Source organism: Lynx canadensis, chromosome B3, assembly GCF_007474595.2.
Source record: "Lynx canadensis isolate LIC74 chromosome B3, mLynCan4.pri.v2, whole genome shotgun sequence".
Lineage (NCBI taxonomy): Eukaryota > Metazoa > Chordata > Mammalia > Carnivora > Felidae > Lynx > Lynx canadensis.
This window is the reverse complement of record NC_044308.2, coordinates 71,528,338-71,553,770: the sequence shown is the minus strand read 5'-3', so window position 1 is coordinate 71,553,770 and position 25,433 is coordinate 71,528,338. Positions and strand designations below refer to the sequence as shown.

Here is a 25,433-nt window from a genome sequence, read left to right as displayed (position 1 = left end):
CCTTGTTCCCGCTTCCTCCTGCCTATAAAAGTCTTTAATTTTGTATAGCTCCTTGGAGCTCCTTTCTATCTGTTAGACTGGATGCTGCCTGATCCATGAATCATTGAGTAAAGCCAATAAGATCTTCAAAATGTACTCCGTTAAGGGGCACCTGGCTGATTCAGTCTGAGGGGTATACAACTCTTGATCTTGGGGTTGTGGGTTTGAGCTCCATGTTGGGCATAGAGATTACTAAAAATAAATACACAAGCTAAAAAATTTTTACTCAGTTAATTTTTTTGTTTAACAGGTGGCGAAATAGTACTATATACTTGAAATTTGCTAACGGGATAAATCCTAAGTGCTCTTACCACACACACACAAAACAGTGAGGTGACAGATTTGATAATTAGCCTAATTGTAGTGATTATTTCACAATGTATATGTATACCAAATCCATTTATAAAGTGATTTCTTTCTGTATCTGCTGTAACTCAAATGATTTCAGTTTATCCTTACAAACACACACACACACACACACACACACACACACACACACACACTTCCTTTCTTTAGCCCTAGCATCTTCATACCTCTCCCCAGTTTGTTTAAAATAGTCAGAGGGAGAAGGAAAGGATTTAAGAATTGAGAGGGGTCTCTTCCTCTGAGTAAATGAGACAAAGGTTTCTGTGTCATGGTCATGGATCTGATAGGCATTAGTCTTTGACCAGAGTTTTTGAGGATATTAAGGTGTGTGCATACTTATAAACTTAAGAATGCAAAGAATTATTCCCTACCCAGAAGGGAAAAAATAATCCCCCCAAAAGAACGACAGCACAGCCTTCTCAGATACCTGCAGTTTATGTCCTTTATTACAAGGAAAACATGAAAAACATTTCAGTCAGGAAGAGTGAATAAGTCATAAATGATCTAGTACATTTTTAATATTCTGACTTATTAGAGTGATTCAAAAGTCGCGGAGAGAGAGAAAGAAAATTCCTCGCATCATTTCCTGATCTTATTAGAGCCCAGCATAACAAGGGAGCCAAATCACACAGATAGAGTTCTCATTTGCCAGCATACATTTCCAAATTTGTAATGCTTCTCCCAACAGCTGACTCTGGGAAACAACAAAAAGCAGTTACTTTCAAAACGCTCCTTGTGATGAAGTGGAGAAAGCCCTGGATTGGTAGTCAGTTCAACTGGATTTCTGTCTCAGTTATTCCACTAACTTCATGGTCTTCAGCAAATCTCTTAACTTTGGGCTCCTACATACAACAGGCAGCATTACAGGAGTGCTGTGCTATTAAAATGAGATAATTTAGATGAAAGCACTTTGAAATGCTTGAAGTGCTATATAAATACAGATAATGACTAAATTCCAGAGGATAGGATCTGATGAGAGAGCTCAACTGACCAGTATGATAAAAGCAAGCAAAAAAGTTTACTATAGAAAAGCCCAGCCTCATTTTATGTCTCCATTTCTCTTTGATACAATGTGCTTAACAGAATGGGTTATAAAGAGAAAAAGAATAAGAAGTAGAGGAGACAGAGCCTGGGGCAGCTCAAATGCATTACTCATTGCAGTTTATGCATTAAGTTGAAGGCCAAGGGCTGGGTTGTCACCCCTGCAGGATGGTGTCTATCTGTCAAAGTGCACAGGCATCTCGGGGTTACCCTCACAGGCAATGACCACACGCCTGGTGCTTGCCAAGGCCCTATATCTGCAGTTGGGGGTCCTGGAACTTCCTGTCTCCCTGCAGTCTGTGACCTTCACTACACCCTCATGGCAGTTCATCTTGCCATTCTTGCACTGGATATTAGTGGTGCTGCAGATACTACGAATGTTCCAGATGTCTTCATGGATGAAAGTGTTGACATGCTTGCACTGACGCACAGTCATCTTCCGTCTTTGCATCATCAAGTTGCAGTAGGCATCGTTGCCACCTGTCCCCTCAGGGTCCACATGTTGCCGCAGGAATCGTTGGTACATGCGATCCTGGCCATAGGAGGGCTGCACCAGCCCCAGCATGGTCAGCAGCAAGAGCAGAAGCAATGCATGAATCCTCTGGAGAGCCATCACGACCTTGGAGATGCCTAGAGAGAAGCCCAAGGGGAAGGAGAAAGGAAGGTAAGATTTGGGCACTGGAGAGAGGTGAAGAGAATGGCAAACTGTCATTTCCTCAACTCTAGTCTCCTCTTTCCTCCTTATCTGTACCTTATCAGCTCCTCACTCTTCTCTGCTCACGACTTTTCTTGTCTTGCTTTTGCTAGAGCAAAGAGTATGTAAACATGGCTTTTTCTGGAAGCAAGAGTCATTCTCTTTTATGGAGAGAAGTTGCTGCACTGAGCACAATAACTCAGGATGGACACTGACCGGGTGGCTGTCCATTGTATCTGGCCTGTATGGTTAGAGCGTGAACAGGAAGAAAAGGCAGAGCTAAGTGAAACTGGAGTTGACTATTTCTTGAGGTAATTCTCCAGTCATGTGATCTTTGGAGTGTTGAGTCCTCTGGAGACTCTGATTCCCAAAAATTTGGATAGACTCAGAATATGTCTTTTTTCTCTTCTCTTCTCTTTTTTTTTTTTTTGAGAGAGAGCAGGGGAGGGGCAGACAGAGAAGGAGAGAGAGAGACAATTCCAAGTAGACTCTGCATGGGCATTGCGGAGCTTGATGGGGGCATGAACTCATGAACTGTGAGATCATGACCTGAGCCAAAATCAAGAGTCAGACACTTAGCACTTAACTGACTGAGCCACCCAGGTGCCACTAGACTCAAGATATGTCAAAGAAAGCTGATGAACTGATTTTAATTCCTTATATCTGGAATTGAAGAAGTACAGAAAAGAGGTTGGGGCAGTATTAGGTATTAGTATTAGTATTAGTATTAATATTTAATTTTCCTCTTAACTGGCTATTCTCCTATGATATTAAAATCAGGGCCTTTTGGAAATCCTGTTAATATTATATAAAGGAACCCTACAAAAGCAGAGTATCAAGTCTCAGTGCACTAAAGGTAGTAAATATTGGCTGAATAAACTAATAAACGAAATGCATGAGCTTGTGAAAAAATGAAGTGAAATGTATATAGAGCGCGAAGGTGTTTTCCAGGCTTGTGGAATTAACCAATAAGCTAAGAAACATTAAAAAAAATAAATCTTGGGGGGCCTGGGGGGCTCAGTCGGTTAAGCGTCCCACTTCCGTTCAGGTCATGATCTCACTGTTCGTGGATTCAAGTCCCACATCGGGCTTTGGGCTGACAGCTCAGATTCAGAGCCTGCTTCAGATTATGTCTCCCTCTCTCTCTGCTCCTACCCCACTCACACTCTGTCTCTCTCTCACAAGAATAAATAAAACATTTAAAACAAAGTTAAAAAAAAAAATCTAGGGGCACCTGGGTGGCTCAGTCGGTTAGGCATCCAACTTCAGCTCAGGTCATGATCTCACGGTTCATGGGTTCAAGCCCCCTGCTTCAGATCCTCTGTGCCCCCTCTCTCTGCCCCTCCCTTGCTCATGCTCTCTCTTTCTCTCTCACTCTTTCAAAAATAAATAAACATTTAAAAATAAAGAAAGAAATATAAATAGCACAATGTCCACAAAAAAGGATGTGGATTGTGGGGTTTTCTTTTTCTGTTTCTATGTACAACCCAAAAAACTAGGCCCTGCTGATATACTCCATTGTCCTGCATCTATCCTTGATGCTCTGCCTGTCTTGTCAATAGCTGTTGGTAATTCTCTGTATTCTCTGGCTGCAGGATCTTTGTGCTGGCACCTCTTGATGGTGGGAAATAAACATTTATTTTACAGAGTCAACAAACAAACAAACAAACAAACACCTCTGGAGCAATGACAAAGAAAGCATTGTGATATAGTTTCAGAACATTGCTGCTAGGGACTAATTAAAGAAAGGAATCCAAGGCCTATCTGGCTCTAAAATCTGTACTCTTTCTGCCATCTTCTAATTGCCTCTCCCACCCCACGTCCCAAATATCCAAGGTACTATAGATGTTTGTGCTCAGAGTTGGTTCTCTCTAGCAACAGAATGTAATCAGGGGTGGAATAGGGTGGGAGTGGAGGTGGGAGTCACTTACCACACTAACTCACTAGCTAGATGCTGCCTTCTGGCTGTCAGTCTGGGACTGACATGAACTCAAACTGTGAACTACTTGACTCTTATGATGAGGCAGGGTTGACTCAGTAGAGGGGAAAAAAAAATCTCCAATTCAACAGGGAGTGAGCATCTCAATAGCAAAGGCAATTTTTTTGAGGAAGACTGGCCCATTTCTACATGTGCAGTCCAAGGGCTGGCCTCAGCTGAACCCCTGGGTTGACATATATGGGCACTACTGGCCTTTGTTTGCAAAGGTGCTGCTTCCTGATGCCGGATCACGCGTGTAAGTGACTGAAAAGGCTGATGAGGGACCTGCGATCTGTTCCACCTAAAGCCTACACTTTGGTTAGTGGTAATGACAGGATGAAACATAACCGTCATTCTTTTACATGCCACCTTCTATGTTCACAGCCACCTTTTGCCTGTGCACAGAAAGTTGTAAAGCTCTATGTCATATTGCTGTGCCTGCAGCTGATATGAGAGATGGAGTCAGGAAGAGAGGGAAGTGAAGGAGTCATGGGAAGAAGGATGGATGGGAGAAATGATGCTCAATTTACTCCTCACCCCAGCACCCATGGATACAACTTCTGAAGGCACACTTAGCACTTGGGTAATGGCTTCATCACAATGACGTACTTTGGGTTGTTTTTCCCAGATCTGATCTTGCACCTCTCATCTTGCACAGTTCTGTCTACTTTCTCTCATCCTTCTTTGTGACCAAGATCATGGTTCAGCAAAATAACTGACTACAGAGAAAACTTGAACTATTCATATAAGAACAAACTGGCTTCAGCCACAATAACGAACTGATTTAACAAGACATGGGAAAATATTTGCGAACCGAAGTCCAATGTAGACGTCAATGGGTACATCTCAGGGTGCTAGGTACTACAGAAAATCAAATGATGCCTGAATCATCCCAACACATAGTTTTTGGTCAGAGTTTGTCCCAAAGTCTTTCTCCACTGCACCAGATTGACTCTCAATAAGAACTAATTTCTATATGGTGATCCCCAAAGCCTACCTTTGCCACATTAACTGTGTGACCTTGGGGAAATTACTTAATCTCTCAGCCTATTTTCTCGTAAGTAAAATGAGCATAATGGTAATACCCACCTCTTAGAGATGTTATGAAGAATTAATGATAAAATCAATGTCAAGTGCTTATCACAACGCCCAGCCCATGATAGTGTTTAGTAAATGTTGGAAATGATCTTTTCATAATTTCCATTCCTCTTGTTTTCCTTTGCTTCCTTCAATCTGATAAAAATAATGAATAACTGCACCAAACTGCATACACTTTGGATCCCTTCCCCCTTATTTTGTAGAGTACCTTTATTCCCAAGAAATTACAAGGCCCCTTTTAAGCTGAAATATCTCACCTACTAGCATTTCTGCTGTGTCTCTAGAGAAATTTGTCCTGTCCAAATTGCACTGAAGTTTCTTCCTTGAATGTGACCATTCCTCAAAGGACTTGACATTTTTGAAGTTTTTCTTCTCTTTCCCTTGCAAAGTCAGTAAAGTACAGCTGACCAGTACTGCAACTCCTCAAATGATTCACTCCAGATGAAATGACTTGCCTGTGACTTGACATTTCATTCTAAACACCTTTTGACGGTGAGAGAACAAGAGACCCAGAGCAAAAAGGGCTAGGATTGGCCACCAAGCTGCTACTAGCTCCAAAAGCAGGACAGGAAGCACCCACAGCCCGTTGCCATGTCATCTCCGGGGAAACAGTCATTTGACCCAACACTAGAGCAGAGTTTGCAATGGTAATGCTCTAAGCAGATGTTTGGAGAAGACATGAGTTTTCTCAGATATGGTGTGATCAATATAATAATGGTCTGTGCCTTTAACCTTCTATATCAAGAGAGGGGCAATGATCTGTATGGAAGTCACTTTGCCTCATATCAAGGATATAGTACTGGTTGGAGACCCTGAGAAAGCGTCCAAATGTTTTACCACAAATTGGAATTTTCTTACTCTTTAAGGAGTTTTTGAGATTTTATGATAAGGCACATTTTCTAATAAGAGAGGTTCGGAAAATTCTTCTCTCTAATGACAGTGTTTTTAATTTTGAAATAGATAACTCAAGGCGGACAGATTCATGTGCTGAGTATACACCTGTAACCTACTTCTCCATCACTTCCTCCCCAAATCTGAATATTTTCAGGGAGGCTGGGCTCTCCCAGATGGCACCTAGACACTGATCTATAACCCGAGTATTGAGAAACCAGGGTTTTTGGCCCATTTAAGAGCAATGTGGGCAGCAGGGGAGGCCACCACTGGGGATAGTGTGACCACGACAGTTATACATTCACAAGATGGCAAACTGTAATTTATAACTGTAATTTATCAACTGCTTTCTAAATAAAATATTGAGACACCTGTTGATAGGAATTAGGTTAACAGGAAGTTAATCACTTAACCTGTGGACTGATAAGTATATTTTACAAAGAGAATGTCGTTAACTTAAGTTTCTGTTTACTTGAAAACCAAATCTAGTTGAAGAAGAATAAAAAATAAGCTTGGAATCTTTCTGTGCCTTCCCAAAGATCTCACAGTTGCCAGACATTATTTGATAAAGTAAGAGATTAGGGAGAAAAGACTGTAATAATGAATGAATGAATGATAAAGTAATCACTTTTTGATCTTTATATAAAATAGCCATGAGAATATCCGGGGAGTATTCCATTCAAGGCAACATAAAAAAATTAGCTCCTGCTTAAGATAAGAGGTGTCTACTCTGCATGGATTTTGGTATTGATGCAGGGTTACATGTATGAGTGTGGGAAAGAGAGAAAGTGTGATTAATCTGTTGGTATTTAGTCCTCAACTTTTCTCAAGGTTTAACATTTGTAAAAGTAATATTGGGCTTATTATTTGCCCCTTCTGAAAATTCTGCTTAGTTGCCATAAGCCCTGGAATTTTCCTAGTTCTTTCTGTAAGATGAATTTAACCACCTTCTTTTTACACAAAGGTAAAGTCCACCTCCCTACTGACTAATGAGGAACTGACTGATAAGGAAAAGGGCATTTCTATTGTATCCAATCCTCTCAGGGAGCAGCTGAGTAGAGAAAATGGGGTTTTAATAGATTTATAGGCCAATAATCAGTGAGAAGACTTTGATTCTTACTGATTTCAGAGTCATTTTTATTTCTTAAGCATGTTGTAAAAAGGAAAGCAAGAGATCCAGGCAGGTCATTCTCCGGGCCCCCGGCAATGAATGTTGCCACCACTGTTCTGGGGTGTGGAGGGAAATGCAAGGAAAGGGGAGCAGAGCCAGCTGTGGCCTGCTGGTTATGGACGGAAAAAGGACTCATCAAAGTGGACAGGCAGGCCATTTTCACAGGCAACAGCAATGTGTCTGAAGCCTGGTGTAGCTCTGTACCGGCAGGGAGGCCGGGGAGACCCTCCTACGTGCCTGCAGGTGGTGATCTGGAAAGGAGACTTGCTTAGTCTTAAAGCTTCTCCGTAAGGGTTTCCATTCTTATTTCCACAGATGGCCTTGATGCTGCCCTTGTTGCCATGAATAAAGGTGTTGGTGTCTTTGCAGGGTGTGGTCAGGCCTCGTCTCTCCATCATGCTTTCACAGTATCTGTCATTCCGGCCCTTTGGTTTGGCGTCATAGTGCTGGGTCAGGAAGTGTTTGTACCTGGAGTCATCCTGAGCCAGGGTTGGCGGGGTCAGACCCAGACCCAGCATGAAGACCAACAACAGGGGGCCCTGGCCCATCACCATCTCTTCCAACAGGGGCTCCTGCCAAGGGCAAAAGGAGGTGTGGTCGGGGCACAGAATGGCATTGCCAGATTAGGCTAAAAGGACAGGGACTTTCCTCTCTGACAGAGCTCCTAGAATCAGGTATCCTCAGTCACCTAAATACATCTTTTCTTTTCCCTTCTTCATTAATCTCAAACGTTTCATCAGTCCATTCCTTTGCAAAGTCGAATTAAAAGTTTCCTGAACACAACTCCCTGCCCCAACCATTCTTTCCTATCCCTTAGGATCGCTATTTACCTTTCTATCAATCACAGCATTACAAAATCCATCCACATTCTTTACTTCACTGATTAACATATTAACAACCTTTATGTAAGTCCCTACTGGGTACCAGACACTGTGCTAGGTCCTGGAACACAAAGACCATCAAGATACACCAAATGCCTCCCTGAAAGAGGATGGTGCATCCAGGGAGAGGGGACGGAGCTCCAATTTCCTGAGATGAGACAGTAAAATAGGAGGCGAGAGCTATGAAGAAGGGGTACTTAGAGGGAACCCTGAGCCCAGGGAAGGGTCGATCAGAGGACTATTGAAGACAGGATGTCAGATACTCAAGTCAGTTAGTAAGCCGGCTATGAGGAGAGCAATTGAGAGCAGTTTTATCCTCAGGAGAAAGGAGGCAGACCTAGTTCCCCAAGAAGTAGGTGTTTCATGGCCAAAGGTGGAATTATGAGGTGCTATTTAGAACGAACAGGGAGGAACATGGAAGAACCCATGTAATGCTTGGAATTGGGTCTGGGTCAACTCTTAGGACTGGAAGAAGAAGAATAAAAGCTTATCCTCAGTTGTTTTATGCATTGGGGACACTTTGAATCATTCTCAGATAACATTTTCTTTTAAAAAAAATTATTTATTTTGCGAGAGAGAGAGAGAGAGAGAGAGTCAGAGAGTCAGAGTCCCAAGCAGGCTCCAAGCCAAAATCAAGAGTGGGACGCTTAACTGACTGAGCCACCCAGGCGCCCCTCAGAGAATATTTTCTAATTTTTCCTGCACGTGTACGCAGACTGTTACACACAGGCAAATGATGTTACCTTGTGATAAAAACAAAAACAAAATAAAAACAACTCCTTAGACACTTTTCCCCCCTTAAACTCTATGGCTCAAACTCACAACCCTGAGATCAAGAGTCCTGCCAGGCACCCCTCCTTAGACTTTTTCAAGTCAAAGGCCTTACGATTTGCTGCGATGATTTCTCAAATTTTTCTCAGAGGAAGAACAAGGAGAATAGGATCGCCACCATTCTCTCTCAGGAGCTGTCAATCTCAAACTGTAGAACTCACACATCCCAGGGGCGGTGTGTCAGACACTCAAACACACCCACAGGGTAAACAAGGTGCTTTTTACCTGGAACATGATGTTTACTCAGTGATAGATAATTAAAAATAGGATTAGGGACGCCTGGGTGGCTCAGTTGGTTAAGCATCCAACTCTTATTTTGGCTCAGGTCATGATCTCACGGTTGTGAGATCTAGCCATGTCCAGCTGCACACTGGGCATGGAGCCTGTTTAATATTCTTTCTCTCCCTCTCCCTCCAACCCTCTGCTTGCACTCTCTTTCTCTTTCTCTCTCTCAAGAAAAAAAAATAGAATTAAACAAGTATAGATGATAACAAAATAGAGAAGAAATTCTTTATGGACTTTTAAGATTGTATTTCTTATGAAATTTGTAGATTTGAGAATTGAAAGATATTTGGTGTTTGCAGCAAGTAGTTTCTGACTATACCTTTAGTTCTTTGGAGAAAACCTTAAAGAGTATTCAGTGCCTTTTAAAACCACCATAGTCCTTGAAAACAATATTACATTATATGTTTACAATCTAGAATTTAAATAAAAATTTAAGGAAAAATATCATCTTGATTCTACGTAAGTCAGAAAAAAAAAAACACCATAGTCCTACACATTATATCAAATACATGTGAATGCCCCATATCCAACAATAAAAAAAATGACTTTTCACTGAATATCTGAAACTGATTTTTATAATTTTGTTTTTCAAATTGTCTGTGAGTAATTAATTTAATTTATGAACAGCTAGGTTTTTTTGGCAATCATCACACATACTGAGAAATTCTCATAATGGGAGAAAATTTTGACCTTTGAATTATTCTTGAATGTAATATAATTCTTTTGAATACTAAATTTAATAATAGATGGTATATTATCATAGATATTAAATTAATTATTGATTTTTATGTTGTGCTTTTTTGTGTGTAAGTCAATAAACATTATTTTCATATAAAATTATTTTGGTAGACCTTACAGAGGCAATAGGTCCTAGCAGTAAGCCTGTTGCTAAACAGCCCTGGGAGTATGATCCAGGGTTTTGCTGGTTACATGGAAGGCATGTGACAGAGTAAGCAAAGTGAGCTCTCATTCTCATCAACATTTGGCATTGATCCACCTTGTCTGTTTCATAATAACTATAAACAAATTTGGTACACTGCTGAAAAATACCAGATTAGACACTGAGGAATCTTTTGACCATTCTACAATACTGAAATAACCAGCGGCTGAAAAGTTTTCCATTAAGCACACAGAGTATCATTTGTAATAGAATCAAGTGAAATTGTGTTCTTGGAAGTTTAGCAAGAAAGTGGCACATCATTGCAGGGAGGAGAGCCACTCCTAAAAGAATAACAAGTATTCCTACATGGTTGCTGCTCCAATACAGTATCTACCAAGTTCTTTACACTTACATTGCGCTTTTCATTCTCCTGGCTGTGTTTTCTTTTTCTAGTTTTTTTTGGAAGACCTCTTCAAAGTTTTATTGACTTGTAATCAACTAAGTTTCCTGTTCAGCAATGCCTTCTAACATCAAAGGTATTGTAGAATGTCAAGACAGAAGGGACGTTAGAGACCACACAGTCAACACCTCTCTGCCAGAGAGGGAGAAATCCCAGAGTTAAAAAGAAAGAAAAAAAAAAAATCAGGAAGTAGAACCAGAGCTGGTAGTACCCAAAAGAGTCATTAGGTGGCAGTGGTGGATAGGAATGTTGCCAAGGGTTTCCACGCTGGGGAGGAGACCATGGGTGCTTGTAGGAAGTGCCAGTGTTAACAGGCTGTGGGGATATCACTGCTCACAGAAGGGAGTATGAGCTGACAGGTCTGCCAAGAGTGTCTGTCCAAACACTCTATGCTTTAGATATTAAGATCAAGGACACTTTACTAGATATAATTGTTAAAGCAAAAGTCACGAAGCTGATCTGTCCACAAGGATATAATAAAATAAAGGTTATCTCTTGTCAGGTTTCATGGGTGCCATTTCCAAGCCATTATCTATGTGATCTTGGGCCAACAATGACCTGTTTACTTGTCAGTATTTCCTACTGGTGTGTAATCTATAGGAGGGCAGAGCCGATATTCGTCACCTTGAATCACAGTGTCTGCCTCATGGTAGACCCTCAATAATTATGTTTTTAATGGCTGACTTCATTTTCCTCTCCAGGCCTACCGTATTCATCTGTAAAACTTTTAGGGTTGCTAACTCTAAATGCCTCTTTCTCCATGGTTCTCATTAAGCATAAAAGCCTTTTCTAGTTCCACCAGGATGGAATTGCAGAGACAAGTTTGTGTCTAAGTGTAGTTGGTGGCACAAGGCACCACCTGGAAGAAACAGATGATAGGTTGACTGAGACACATCATCTCTTAAGGCTTGGTGTGTAAGCCAAGCCTACAGCCCACCTCTAGTTAAGACATTGGACTGACACGACACAGGAACTTCACATCCTAAAAAACCGCTTGCTTGTTGGAGCTTGAAGGCCCTCATGTCCTAGCCTTAGAGGTTAAGGAATATTTTTGTTTCTGATTTGCAGCATTTGTACATTCATTCTGTAACAGCTTAGCTGAGGTTTTCCCAGGTTTACTGCAATCTTAACTCCCTCAGCCACCCAGAAACCAATCCTAGCAAGTATACACTAGGGCCACCAGTAACAACATCTGCTCTCCCACTCAAAACTTCCTCACTTATATACTCAATACTAAACTTCCCCTAAAGAGAGGTCAAATGGAATTGGGAGAAAACAAGTAAGAGATTATTTGTGGTGGGGAAGCAAATCTGCCCAGGCCAAGGGTACAGAGATCTGGTGGTCAAATTCATTCACATTTGTCCTTCCACACCCAAGCACATAACCATCACATTTTTCTTACTGGAATTTGTCCCACAATTTGTTTTCTAGATTAACTTTACCTTCTACCTCAAACAATCCTTTAATCTTCACAAAAACTAATATTCTCTCTCCTCACAGGCAATGCTTTGTATTCAAGAGATCTATCAAACTTTATTCACTAGGGAGTTAACTAGACAGTTTATGATCAGTGACTATGGTTACAGCTTCCATAAATATGGTCTCACACTTTTATTTGTCCTAGGGCAATATTCTCCAAAGTGGAAGCAGGACACCTAATGCATATTCCTCCCTTGTCCCCTTTCCTTCCTTCTTCTGTTCAACCTGCAGTGTACCTTTTCTTTTTTTTTTTTTTTTTTTGCTTTTGCCATGTGTTGTTCTATTGTGCTTTCAAAGAGACCCAAAACTTTCTTAAGGAAAGAATTAGCAGGAAAGATTACAAGAAAACAAAGGTAAAAGTATACTTTCTGTTTCTTTCCTTGTTAAGCCACATATGACATCAGGGCGGAGGGGTGGGGGTCCAGATACCCTTCAGCAAATGCTTTTCCCAGATCTGTGGGGATTCTATCACAACTTAGGAATCCCTTCTAAATCTCCACTTGTTCCCAGTATCACTAATTTCCTTTTATTTCTACATTCAGGCTATCCCAGAAGAAATCTGTTTGCATTTTACATTTTAGAATCTGACTTATTTCCTTCTTAATTCGTGAACTTGGACCAAGAGTTTTTAAAAGGGAAAAAATGGTTTCACTGAAGTGGATGGATGTCTAGAAATAGTATACATATAAACAAACAGAAAAATAGATTACCCAGGAGGAAGAATCTTACAAAAGTCTGGAAGTTTCCCTCCAACTGAAGATGGGTTCCAGCTGTTTGTTCCTGGAGATGAGTTCCAGCTGTGTGAACCTAGAGGCTCCTTTTGGTTCTGATTATATAGTGATCAGATAAATGGGGTGGGAAGACTAGATCTAAAGATCTCTGATCCTGGCAGAGACATGAAAACCAAGGACACTGCTCTTGGACAAACAAGGAGAGTCATTCACCTTTTCCCTGGGCATGACTGGGTCAAATATTAATCCACCTGAATGGATTAGAAATTTGTTCTGGAAGGCCAAGTTTGATAAACATGGCCTTTTGTCCCATAGCTGCCTATTTCTGATGTCTGTGGTTCTGACTCTTGCCCATGACAGGACATGCAGTAATCTGGATCCAGAAGATGTTGTTTCTGATCCTATGGGCCATCTCCAAGAACCGCCTTGGAGAAAGCCTCCAGAGTAAGACGATGCTGTTTCACTGTCCTTTGTTCTTAGCCACATAATTTTGTTTCATGAAAAATGCTAAGTAGGCTATTTCATCAACTTCACAGAACCAGGAAAGTATTCCCAGAGAAGGTTACGTGACAGCTATTCATACCCTGCCTGTGACCTGAACCTTCCAGCTACTAACCCTCAGAAGTTTCCTGGCTGTATTTCCTGGGCTTCTCCTTCCTTTCATCCTAACCTGTTCACAAGAGATAAATCGCAAGCACTCAATTTTCTGTTCCTTGTAACACAGTTGGGAAATTTATCTCCACCATCAGTGCAACACTGATACTGCATCTACTCACAAAGCAGATTTGGATTTGTTGCTTGAATAGAAACAAGCCAACTGAGCCAAAGGTCACTGGGGTCACTTTATAAAGATCCTATAGTTTCAAATATCAGGTAGCTGCAGGCTGCCAACTGCTTCACAGACCCTCAGCAACCATCTACACTGGTGTGGCATCTCCAACAGGGCTCTTTTTTAAAAAATCCCCAACCCTCTCTTGTCATCCACCCACCTGTTTTCTGCCTGCCTGTCTTTGAGAAGGTGTCAGTAAAGACAGGCTGCCTGCCAATAAAATAACTGTACTTGAAATCATCATAATAATCATAATAATTACAGTCATTGCCTTTCATTTTATGATGCTCTCACATACGTGATCATATTTAACTGTCACCAGGACTGTGTGAGGTAGGTGTTACGTTAAGCCGGGAAGCTCCCAGATCAAACAGCAGGGGAATGGTTTAGGCAGACTTCAAACCCCTCATCTTCGGGGAGTGGATCTACTCATCTTTCCAGACTCAGCATGAGCGGCGCCTTCTCTGAGTCCTGCCAGGTGCTTCACAGTCACACCCATCCCAGGAGGAGTTGCCCACGTCTTCCTTTGGGGGATTCTCTGTACCCAGGACACACCGTGCTGAGGCCAGCATGGAGCAGCGGTGCCAAACTGACTCTAGACTTCAGGTGGGTCCTGGTGTGGGTGAAAAGCTAGTGGGTCAGCCCAAGTGAAGCCTATTTGTGTCAGAGTCTGTGACGCTCCAGGGATGGATTCATCCATAGAGAAGGCCATGATAAGAGGTGGGAGAAAGATGCCAAGGCCGTGGACCGGTGTTGGGCAAGGAATATGGTGTGCTTCATTCACATCCCCTCTGACCTGGCCTCCTGGGCCTACAGGGAGGGCTCTACAATAAAAATCAAGGTTGTTTCATGAAATCTCTCTAAGATTCAGGAAGCACACAGCAAACCACTGTAAACAAGTTCACTACATGGTTGACTGCAGGTGGTGTAGGGGGTGGGGCAGGAGGCAAAATACCTTCCTGGAGGAGGCTCCTGTTGAGACAGAGGTGAGTCGAGTCTGGACAAGAACTACAGCAACAGGTCAGACCATGTGCTCTATCAAAAAGGAAGAGGACACTGTGTGTTGGCATCTTCAAGCATTCTCAGCAGCATGGGACCCTTTTAGGGCAGGGATAGACCTCCCCCAGGGAGCTGGAGTAAGAAAGAACCAAATGGCAGCCTCACTATGTTGGCTAAAGGGGCTAGTTTGCAAACATGTTTGCACCCCCTGGGAACTTCAGGAATGCTCAGGGAAGAATGCGAGCTGATCTGGAGTTCTTACAACATGGGTGGGATGGATCTGGCTTTACTTCAGGTTAGGAAACAGGTCGTTAGCCATCACCCTTTGATGATTTCTGTCTCTGCATTAGATGGAATCCTTAGAGAGAAGAATAATGGTTTCATTCATCTCTGCATTCTTAGTATCTAAAAGAGTGACTGACTCCTAGTCCCCAAGCTTTTTTGTTACCTCTCATTGCTTCTAGAAATATACCATATGATCTCACTTTGGAAATCCCAACCACAAACTCTCCTGGATTCTCTTAAGACTTACAAACACAATTGGGTTTGGCAACAGCTACTGGACAAGGCGGGCTTGACTCCCACGTAGAGCAGGAAGGCTTCCAAGGTTACCAGGAAGGCTCTGCTTCTGGCTGACTGGTAAATCCTGAAAGCCCATGGATAGACCTTCATTTCTTAGGTACTGGTCCCTGTTCCAATGCCAAAATTCCTAGGAGGATAAACTCCTTAAACAGCTGTCTGTGATTCACACATGCTTGGGCATGGGCTTTATGGCCCAGCTGAAGAATGGTTTTAGGCAACTGGAATGGCCTGAGGATTTGAGGAGGAAGAAGAGTGGGCAACACGGAGAGCCTGGAAAAGGACAACCTTCACTGGCTTTTCAGCTGTGTTGAGGCCCAGCCCTGCCAGAGCTTCACTTTTTCCCCCTGTTCTCTTCCCTTTTCCCGGCACCCCCCAGCCAAAGTCTGAGCTAAAAGGAAAAAGTCTGGTGCCAAAGTCTGAGCTAAAAGGAAAAAAGTCTGGGGAAGTGAGAAAAGGGCCGAGCACACAACCGCAAACTGCCTCTCCCTCAGTACCTGGTGCCTCAAGGTTACTGAAGTCTCTGGAAAGGAAGGGACAGGCGTGTCCCTGATCCACACGATTGTTCTGCCAAATACCAAAGTTCAAAGTCTGTTAGGTACCAAGAGAATCAACAAGACAAGGGGCCCACAGAGTGGGGACTCTACCTGCACCTATCAGGGTGCCCTAGTCCTCACTTTCCTTTTGTGGGCAAACCTGATATTTGAGAGTGGTACCTATTTTAAATTAATCACATATCACTATTTAAAGAGACGCTGAAGAGCTGAGTTCTAAAAAGTTGTTAATGGGTTGCCTGCGTGGTTCAGCCAGTTAAGCGTCTGACTCTTGATATCGGCTCGGCTGAGGGTCAGGATCTCACGGTTCATGGGATCAAGGCCCATGTTGTTGGTCTCTGTGCTGGCAGTGTGGAGCCTGCTTGGGATACTCTCTCTCCATCTCTGCCCCTCCCCTGCCTGCTCTCTCTCTGTCTCTCAAAATAAACACATATTAAAAAAAAATTAGATCTCTGTGGAGATCAAGAGGACTTGATTAACAGGATCCTTCTCTGATAAATCACCTAAAACGCGAGCGCGCACGCGCACACACTCACACACACACTCTCTCTCTCTCACACACACACACACACACACACACACACACACACACACACAGAGTCCCATGGCCTGAAGCACCAGGCCAAACCAGCCTCTGATGTTAGCTTTATGCTGTATTGCTGGGAGCAACCTCAGGCCTCTGCACACAGCCAGGTCCCTTCTTTGCCTGTGGTATTTCACCTGACAACTTGGGGAGAATTAACACCCTCCCCCACATAGGTGACAATGCAAAAAGCCAGTTAGGTGAATGGTGAATGGTTTGCTTTTGGTCCCATGATTTTTCCTTTCTTTTCAGCTTGGCACAATGTGGTTATGATGAAAAACATAAAAGAAAGGTTTGAGGGGGGGGAGTTTGACTATTTCATTAAAATGCATTTAAGTGCGGGGCACCTGGGTGGCTCAGTCGGTTGGGCGGCCAACTTCGGCTCAGGTCATGATCTGTGAGTTTGAGCCCCGCGTCGGGCTTTGTGCTGACAGCTCAGAACCTGGGGCCTGTTTTGGATTCTGTGTCTCCCTCTCTCTGACCCTCCCCCATTGATGCTCTGTCTCTATCTCAAAAATAAATAAACGTTAAAAAAATTTTTTTTAGGGGCGCCTGGGTGGCGCAGTCGGTTGAGCGTCCGACTTCAGCCAGGTCACGATCTCGCGGTCCGTGAGTTCGAGCCCCGCGTCGGGCTCTGGGCTGATGGCTCAGAGCCTGGAGCCTGTTTCCGATTCTGTGTCTCCCTCTCTCTCTGCCCCTCCCCCGTTCATGCTCTGTCTCTCTCTGTCCCAAAAATAAATAAACGTTGAAAAAAAATTTTTTTTTAAATAAAAAAAAATTTTTTTAATGCATTTAAGTGCTTACTCATTTGTATTTCTAAATACCTACAACAAGGAATTATATCTATATTTTTTCAGTAATTTTAATAGGTGTGAAGTAATTGTCAATTGAGAAAAACCCACTCATATATTTAAAAAATGTTCTGACAGCTTGAATTTGAAAGTCATTCCCCTTTTCCTGAAATTTTTCTTGTGTCTCTTCTTCATGCCACTAGTTTCCTTGCATGTAGACACAGGAAGCCTGGGGTTCTCCTTCTAAGGACTCAAGTGCTGGTGTCCTTTACCCTTTAGACAGAGTACATATGTTTAATTCTGTCCTTAACACTAATTATAAAATTAGGTGATGGAGAGAAATGACTAATCTCTAAATTTGTTTTAACTCTAACTTTTTTTTAGGTTTATAAGCATGAAACTTATTGACTAACAGAAGTAATGGTTAAAAGAGGATGAAGCTCCAATGAAAAGAAGGATCAAATCTCCAGGAATGGGTGGGTGGGGGGGGCAGTATGACTGGGGAAAAATAAGCCACACTCTTGCTTACATGCCTGTGTATTTTCAAACAAAGACAAAAATTACACGTGTACTGTCAACAAATGTGGGGCTTTGTGCCCATTCTCTCTCCCAGGTATCTCAAGGTGTTCTTCTAAGAATTACTATTAACAGAAATTGCTCTTTGCTCAAATATGGATTAAGTGAAAACTCCTACTGAGGGGTTTTACTGGCCTGATATGGTCCACTTTCTTAGCCATCTACTTTAATTTCTGAATCGCATGGGCAAATGCTTCCAACAATAGCTTGACAAATCTCTTACCTTTGCCTGCTTATAACCTGACATCTGCCCTTTCAACAATAGCCAGAAACATTCTTCTTTTCCTGGAATGGTTTTTCCCCATCTTCTCTGCCAAACTACAGCTCTTCTCCACATTACTAGAGTACCCTCTTTTATATAAGGGTCATTTACACACTGCCACCCCAAGATGTCCTAGAATAAGAAAGAGGGAGACCTGGAGGACTATCAAGCCCTCATTTTACAGATAAGGAAACTGAGGAACAGAGAAAGATAACATGCATTCTCCAAGGAACATCTGGTGTTCCAGGACCTAGAAGCTTTCCAACACACCGCACAGCTTTCGTATTCCACACTAGCAATTTCTAGAAAATTAAAGCTTATTTTAAAGGTGCCACTGAAAGTTGTTGTTTAAGGGAAACCTATTGACTATTTCCATGAATTTCAAAAATATTTTACTCCCTCTTTATCTGTAAAAGAGTTGCTTAAAATAAAGTGTATCAAAATTGTCCTTCGGCACTAACTAGTTAGTAACTGTAGTTAAGGAGTTCTTTGAATACCTGAGGCTGCTTCTGGGAGGTTAGTTGGCCAGTGCTATTCAGGTAATTATGTCACTTGCGTTTCTAGTGATTACATTTATGACTTGATTATAAGGTTCTTAGCAACACAGAGGGAGGGTCTTGCCTCATTTGCGATTTCCCTAGTCCCTGGCATGGTGCTAAAACTGTTTTTACTGTCCTTCCTAAATAAAGGTGCTCTGTTTCGCCCATGTGTTACCATGTGTTACCATATGACATGCTGTCTCAGAGTAAGAAGGCCAAGGATCCCAACATTCTAGTAAGAAAGCTTGGGTTAGAGGTTGTTTGCAGTGTCTCCAAGAAGTTCAGCCCTGGCTGAGGGTGGGTTAAGGGTGAGGAGACAGATGTGAGTAACCAGAAAATGAAAACATCAGCCCCAAGTGCCAGTTATGCCGGCAAAAAAGAACAAGGCCTGCTTCATCAATCTGGCGATCCACCTGGGTACCAGGTAAAGAATCCTTAGGTTTGAGCAAGTGCAGGCTCCCCCCTACCCGCCCCCCACTCCCCGCCTCCATTCTGTCGGCCAATTCTGTGGTCCCCCTCTGAGCCCACATTCTAGGCAACAGATTGTCATGCTGCCATCTCTGCTCAGCTGCGGGAAGTAAACCTCAGGGCGGGAATGTAGACTGGCTAAGTCGTACGAGAACAGGACTTTTACCTTCCTTCCCATTCCTCAGCAGCTCCAACCCGATTCCGCAAACGCCTCCCCGAAGAGCCCCACACTGACTCTTCTAAGAAGGGGCTCCTCGGGCCAAAACGCTCTTGGTAAAACTACTGACAAGGAGGAGCGGAATGTGAACCCACCTCGGCCTCGGAGCAAGGCTGCAGAAACTCGCAGGGCGGCGGAAAGAGAGGTTTTTCTCACCGGCTTCTTCCCCTCCCCTTGTTTGAGGATAGGGAGCTGGTAGAAAACGCAAAGACGTTTTTTTGAATCCTGTTTTGGATCCTGGGTGGGGTCAGTTTGCGACTGTGTACACTGCTACACCGACGGGCGGGGGATGCAGCGGAAAGGGGGCGGGGAGGAGGACGGCGTTGGAGCCTCTGTGCAGTTGGGACCGCGCCCTGTTTCCCCGAGCGGGCCTTTCCGGCCGGGACCTGCCTCTGGAGCAGGAGCTGGGGGCAGGTCCCTGCCTGGAAAAGGAGAGGGCCTTGGAGCCCCGAGCCCCACGCGCCGCGGCCTCTAGGACGCGACCTCCGGGGACAGCGGGCCTTGGGACACCGGTCCCCGCTCCCAGGAGCGAGGCGGTCCCTCCGAAGTGTCCGCTGGCGGAGAGTCCAGGAGACCAGGCAGTTTCTTCCCTCATAGCTCATCAGCCTCACCTGGCACGTGTTCGTCCAGTGCACCTTTCTTTTGCAGGACAGTCGGAAAGTGAGAAAGTTTGTACAGAACTAACTTTGGCGTAGTTTGGAAGGAAGAAGAAAAAGCAAAAGCCTGGGCTCGTCCGGGATTTGAACCCGGGACCTCTCGCACCCAAAGCGAGAATCATACCCCTAGACCAACGAGCCACGACAGCAAAGGTTTGCCCATGTTTCCTCTGAACATTACTTTTCCATTCACAGTTGGCCGCCAGGCTGCTCCTGAGTTCTGCTGCATGTGGTGACATTACCTTTTGCCTTGCAGCCCTTTCTCCCATCTTCACAAAATCTCACCCTTTTGAAAGCTGACACGAGTTCTAGCTTCGCTTATTCTCCCCGATCCACGTTTTGGAGCCCTCCAGAGGCCGGATAGGGTGAAGAGAGGCGACTTTTCAGACCTCAGGCGGCGTGTTGGGCTCCACCGAGCACCGCCAGACGGCTGAAGCTGCGAGCTGGATCCTGGAGGGAGCCTGGCGGGGGCCCGAGGGTCCGAGCCAACCTCGCCTGCGAGGCTGTAGGGTCCTGAGCCCAGGCCGGACACGCTTGCAGCTACCTCGCGCGAGCCTAACACCCTAGGGGCAGGAAATGGTGGGCCTCAACATATGGGGAGCCGAGGTCAGTGGGACGTGCCGCCGTCTGGCACGTGTGGGGATAGTTCAGGCCCCTGAGGGAGAATCGACTTTTCCATCTCCCCACCTTGCCTCACTTGTTTCCTTGGGTCTGGAATTCTCTCTCCTAGGCTCAGCCCAACTCACGTCCAAACCTGTTGCAGTTAACTGCTCTGGCTCAAAATCTTTTTTGTAAAAGTATAAAAATATATAAAAGTTGTCTTGTAAGGGCCTCCCCCTGAATGGCTGTGTATATAGAGTGCGGGCGAACACTCGGGACAAGGGTCACAGTTTAGGGGTTTTCTTTTGCAAATTGGGGCCTCTCAGCCTGTAGGGCGCAGACATGTACATACAGCGTTTATAGACAATGTTCTTCTGTACCAAACAGTGATCTTGGATTTTCGAACCGTAGACTTCAGGCAGCGATCTAGGATCAAATAGAAGCCAAAAGAACACATCTGAGGGAAAATTAAAATTAACTCCCAGCCCTTCCAGTTCGCTGCCAGAGTTGTCTCGCAGTCGCCCCTCCCTAGAATCTGTGCGAACAGGATCCACTTGTTCACACATGCTTGGTGAAGCTCAAACTCTTTCTTTGGGACAGGAATAAGGTCTGGACAAAGCAACTCTAGAAGACCCCCCAAAGAAACAAGAGAGCGATGGATTCTTGGGTGACACCAAAACTGGAGCTCCTCCTTCGAGCCGGAATCGAACCAGCGACCTAAGGATGACCGCACGGGAAGCGCACTACAGTCCTCCGCTCTACCAGCTGAGCTATCGAAGGGGGCACACGTAGCACCTCTCCAGAGTCACCTATTCAGGACATCCATAAACAGAGGCGCGTGGGAAAAGATCCTCTGCCGGCGAGCGGACACTTCAGAGTCACAAAGCCAGCGTGTGAAAAAAGTCCCACTTCCGCAGTTCTGGGGACAACCCTTCTAGAGTGGGATTCCCCTCTTTCACCCAGAGGGTTCCAAAGCAGGGCCAACCCATGAGCTCTTCACAGGCACCCCCAGGTCCCTTGCATCACGTGGCCGCGCGGGGCGGGGGCATCTGCTCGCCCGGGGGCCGTTGGCTGCGGTGGTGGGAGACGCGGTTCTAACCACGGAACCCGGCGCCAGGAGGAGGGCAGGCCTCGGGACTCAAGCCTGCGTCCCTTCCCGTTCCCTCCCTTCCTGCGCTCGCCTCTCAGTCCAGGCGCGGCTGCACTGGCGAGCTGCAGCTCTCTTCCGTTTACACGTCCACAGACTCGGGGAGGCGGAGGATGTGGAATATGGCACGTACGGGTAAGCCCGATGTTTCTGTGAGAAGACTTCTGGAGAAAATATTTAAAGGTTTTTGTAAAGAGGAACCCACAGTTCCTTTGAGTCAGTAACAAACTTAGTGACCCAAGTCTCGACCTTACTTTTCCCGCTGGCATACCGAAGGTGTTCGAAAACCCACTGAAACGGGACACCTTGCTGGAGTGCCCACACTCCAGAATCCCTCGCCCGGACGGCTCCTCCCCTTTGGCGAGGGGAGCCTGTTCTGGGCTCCAAGCCTGCCAGAGGGTTGGACCCCATTCTTTTCCCCCACCGCCATCAGCCCCGCTAGGGCTCCCGCCGCCCTCAGAGAGGGCTCTCGCGGCCTGGTCAACAGAGTTTGTACGTCCGCGGGGCAGGCAGCGCTTCCCGCCGCTTGTAATGGCCTCCGCCACAATCCAGGCAGCAGAGCTGCACTTGCGCAGTAGCGCCTACGAGGTGGCTGCTCTGCGTGGTTTATTCGGGTTGTCAGCCCTGCGGCGAGAAGATCTAAGGACCGAATTTCGTCGGGGGTCAAAGTTACTGGAGAGGGAAGGGGTCCAGGAGTAAGAGAGATTTAAAACAATAAGAAAGAACAAGCAGGCCCCAGCGAGATTTGAACTCGCGACCCCTGGTTTACAAGACCAGTGCTCTAACCCCTGAGCTATAGGGCCTCGCGGGCTAGTGTCTCGCTTCTTTCTTTGAAAAGGAAAGTTTTTAATGCTGGTTCTTTGTTAAAGGATCAAGTGTAGGAGGCAGATCAAATCCGAATTTCGTTTCAATCAGTTTACTTTTGGAATTCGGTCAGCAGGCTCCTGCTAGGGATAACACAGTGTGAAAGCCAGTAACAGCAACCACCACTATTTTAAGATTGGAGAAATCTGCTTAACCCAACACAATCTAACACAGTGAAAGAGTCCACCTCCCCGCCCTCACACTGAAAATTAAGAGGGGAAACCAGGCGTAGAGGAAGTTGCCTACCATGGGTCTCTCAGCTGAAACTGGACCTTCCCACTTATTTTCTCTGTGACTCAGGATGGCCGCCGACTTTCAACCGCCTACCTCAAGTTCCTTACATGTAGGGACCTTTCTTACAGCTTGAGTTTCCACGCCAGAGCAAGCATTTGTTAATTCATTATTTAATTCATTTTTCCATTCAACGGACACTGACTGAACTCTAATTCTGTGCTAGGCACGAGGAACAAGGCATCAGATAGGGTCTTGAACTTGAAGTCCCTGTCATATAGTCTTGTGGAATAAAAGAACTTTACTTTTTTATGAAAGAGAACAGTGAAAAGTAGCTGTGCCAGGTGTGAGGGGGGTAGTGGACAGGGCTGAGCTTCGCAGATTCACAGTGAGCCATCACAGAGGCCGGCCTTCAGGTGGGGATGGGGTTTGAGCTGCACTTCGAAGGGAGATTAAGACACAAGTCTGGGGGCGGAGTGATCTCTGGTACAAGAAAATATATGAGCAAAGTTGTGAGAGAAAAACGGAGGCATTTAAGGAGCCAAGGCAGAACAGTGGCTGGGGCAGATGTCTGACCTCCTGGAAGCATGGGAAGGTAAGACAGGTTAGTAGGAGACCAAGAGACTTTTGGAATGAGGTTATGCCCTTTAAAAAATTGAAAATGGAAACTCACCAGACATTGATATGCAGAATGAATTGAAAGGAAGAGAAACCAGAGTCAAAGGAACATCAGAGACTGGCCACGGTACAGGTACTCAACTATAAAGCTGCAAGAGGGTGACAGTTATGGGACTGGAAAGGAAGGAAGGAATGAGGGAGAGAGAGGGAAAGCAGATTCAGCTGAAGTTAAATATGAATAAAGAGTCCAGAGTCAGGGAGGACTCTCAAATATTATACCTCAAAAAAGCAAGATGATATTTTCAGAGGGGAAAAAAAAGTCCAAAGGAGAGATAGGTATTTGCAATGGACAGAGGGGTGAATTGCTGGGATTTAGGTAGGCTGGATTTGAAGTGAGATTGGAGGAGTTTATGGGAATTGTACAATAGCTAGAATACTCGTGTCCTGAAGTCCACAGATTAATAGGCCATGATTAGATCAATTTACATGAATTATCCACTGAGTTAGAGCCTCTAAGAGTCATGTGCTCTTGAAGGAAGAGAGTACAAAAGGAAAACTGAGAAAGTCTGAACATGAACTGAAGAGCTCTGTTGCAGGCATTTGTCCTATGAGTGACTCCCCAACATTTTTGAACATTGTCCTTATATTTGGTAATTTCACATAATATAAGTCTGTCTTAGAAAACTTGCTTTCCCAGCTGGGTGGACATGTGACCTAGGTTCCACCAGTAAGATTAATCCAAGGAAGATTTCAATTTAGGTGGTGAATGACACCAGAGGGAAATCCCATGTTTTTCCAATGGTGAGATAAAGGGCTTTCGTAAGTCTGTAGACCGTTATCTTTCTTCGGATTGGGAAAATTCTTGGTCAACTTTTCAAATGCTGTTTTGCTATATTTTTCTTTCTTCATTTATGAAACTGGAGTTAAACCTTCACACCTTGTCCTTCATTTCTTTTAACTTCTCTTCCATATTTTCTTTTTGTCTCTCCAGGTTGCATTCTGAATAACATACTCGTAATATACTACTGCTCTCTACAGCTGTGTTTAATCAGCTGTTATATCTGCCTACTGAGTCAATTGTACTTATAAATTCTATTTTTCAATTCTAGAAGTTCTATTTTATTCTTTTTTAAAACTATGAAGCCAAAAATTTTTCCAGTTTTACTGAGATATTATTGACATACATCACTGCATAAGTTTAAGCTGTACAGCATAATGGTTTGACTTCCATATATTGTTAAATGATCACTGCTTTGGCTTAGTAGCATCCATTATCTCATATAGATACAATAAAAAGAGCAAAAAAAAAAAAAAGAAAAAAGTTTTTCCTTGTGAGGAGAACTCAGGATTTATTCTTTGAGCGATTTTCATATATATCCTAGAACATGGGTAACTGTAGTCATCAGGTGTCCATTACATGTACTTAAGTACTTATTTATCTTGTAACTGGTAATTTGTACCTTTTAACCACCTTTCTCCTATCCACCTCTCCCCAACCCCTGCCTCTGGTAACCACAAATCTGATCTCTTTTTCTATGATTTGGGGGGGGGGGTTGTTTGTTTTTGTTTTTAAATTCCACATATAAGTGAGATCATATAGTACTTGCCTTTGTTTGACTAGTTTCACTTAGCATAATGCCCTCAAGGTCCATCCATGTTGTCCCAAATGGCAATATTTCCTCATTTTTATGGCTAAATAATATTCATATATTATTATATTACATGTTGTGTGAGATATTATATATTAGATACTATATATTATATATAGCAACTTTATTCATTCATTTGTCAGTGGACACTTAGGTAGTTTTCATGTCTTGGCTGTTGTAAATAATGCTGCCATGAACATGCAATTGCAAGTATTGTTTTAAGCTAGTGCTTTCAGGGGTTCCTGGGTGGCTCAGTCAGTTGAGTGTCTGACTGTCGATCTCAACTTAGGTCTTGATTTCATAGTTGTGACTTCAAGCCCCTGTTGCCCTCTATGCTCAGCGCAAAGCCTACTTAAGAGAAAAAAAAGGCAGCAAGTTGTTACTTTTGTTTCCTTTGGCTATTTTCCCAGAAGCAGAATTGTTGGATCATATGGTAGTTCTGTTTT

At 44.0% G+C, this 25,433-nt stretch overlaps 2 protein-coding genes and 3 non-coding genes across 13 annotated transcripts; all 5 read right to left on the bottom strand.

The window, feature by feature from the left end:
- Nucleotides 1-824: 824 nt before the first annotated feature.
- LOC115516181 (ribonuclease 4) lies at nucleotides 825-19,584 on the bottom strand. Of its 5 annotated transcripts, none has more exons than XM_030318617.1 (3): nucleotides 19,318-19,407; nucleotides 5,208-5,351; nucleotides 825-2,076 (listed from the first exon to the last, which is right to left on the bottom strand). In XM_030318617.1, the coding sequence occupies exon 3, from the start codon at nucleotides 2,057-2,059 to the stop codon at nucleotides 1,622-1,624; it is 438 nt and encodes a 145-aa protein (XP_030174477.1). In that variant the 5' UTR covers nucleotides 2,060-2,076; nucleotides 5,208-5,351; nucleotides 19,318-19,407; the 3' UTR covers nucleotides 825-1,621. The 5 variants fall into 5 exon arrangements, with proteins under 5 accessions (XP_030174477.1, XP_030174479.1, XP_030174476.1 ...); XM_030318619.1 differs by having other exon boundaries at nucleotides 5,208-5,344; nucleotides 19,318-19,400; XM_030318616.2 differs by lacking the exon at nucleotides 5,208-5,351 and having other exon boundaries at nucleotides 19,318-19,584.
- Nucleotides 7,221-19,405, bottom strand: ANG (angiogenin). Of its 5 annotated transcripts, XM_030318612.1 has the most exons (3): nucleotides 19,318-19,384; nucleotides 15,730-15,799; nucleotides 7,221-7,850 (listed from the first exon to the last, which is right to left on the bottom strand). In XM_030318612.1, exon 3 carries the CDS (start codon nucleotides 7,830-7,832, stop codon nucleotides 7,392-7,394), a length of 441 nt encoding a protein of 146 aa, XP_030174472.1. In that variant the 5' UTR covers nucleotides 7,833-7,850; nucleotides 15,730-15,799; nucleotides 19,318-19,384; the 3' UTR covers nucleotides 7,221-7,391. The 5 variants fall into 5 exon arrangements, with proteins under 5 accessions (XP_030174472.1, XP_030174470.1, XP_030174473.1 ...); XM_030318610.1 differs by lacking the exon at nucleotides 15,730-15,799 and having other exon boundaries at nucleotides 19,318-19,405; XM_030318613.1 differs by lacking the exons at nucleotides 15,730-15,799; nucleotides 19,318-19,384 and adding an exon at nucleotides 12,824-12,879.
- A 363-nt stretch (nucleotides 19,585-19,947) lies between the features above and the next one.
- TRNAP-UGG lies at nucleotides 19,948-20,019 on the bottom strand. Its single transcript has one exon. It is a non-coding gene; the product is annotated as a tRNA-Pro (tRNA).
- A 1,148-nt stretch (nucleotides 20,020-21,167) lies between these two features.
- On the bottom strand, nucleotides 21,168-21,258 carry TRNAY-GUA. Its single transcript is given in 2 exon segments — nucleotides 21,168-21,203; nucleotides 21,222-21,258. It is a non-coding gene; the product is annotated as a tRNA-Tyr (tRNA).
- Nucleotides 21,259-22,355: 1,097 nt separating this feature from the next.
- On the bottom strand, nucleotides 22,356-22,428 carry TRNAT-UGU. The gene has a single exon. It is a non-coding gene; the product is annotated as a tRNA-Thr (tRNA).
- Between the last annotated feature and the right edge of the window lie 3,005 nt (nucleotides 22,429-25,433).

Excerpts from the sequence above, each read along its gene's own strand:
- ANG (XM_030318610.1), bottom strand. The coding sequence starts at position 7,832 with ATGGTGATGGGCCAGGGCCCCCTGTTGTTGGTCTTCATGCTGGGTCTG.
- LOC115516181 (XM_030318616.2), bottom strand. The coding sequence starts at position 2,059 with ATGGCTCTCCAGAGGATTCATGCATTGCTTCTGCTCTTGCTGCTGACC.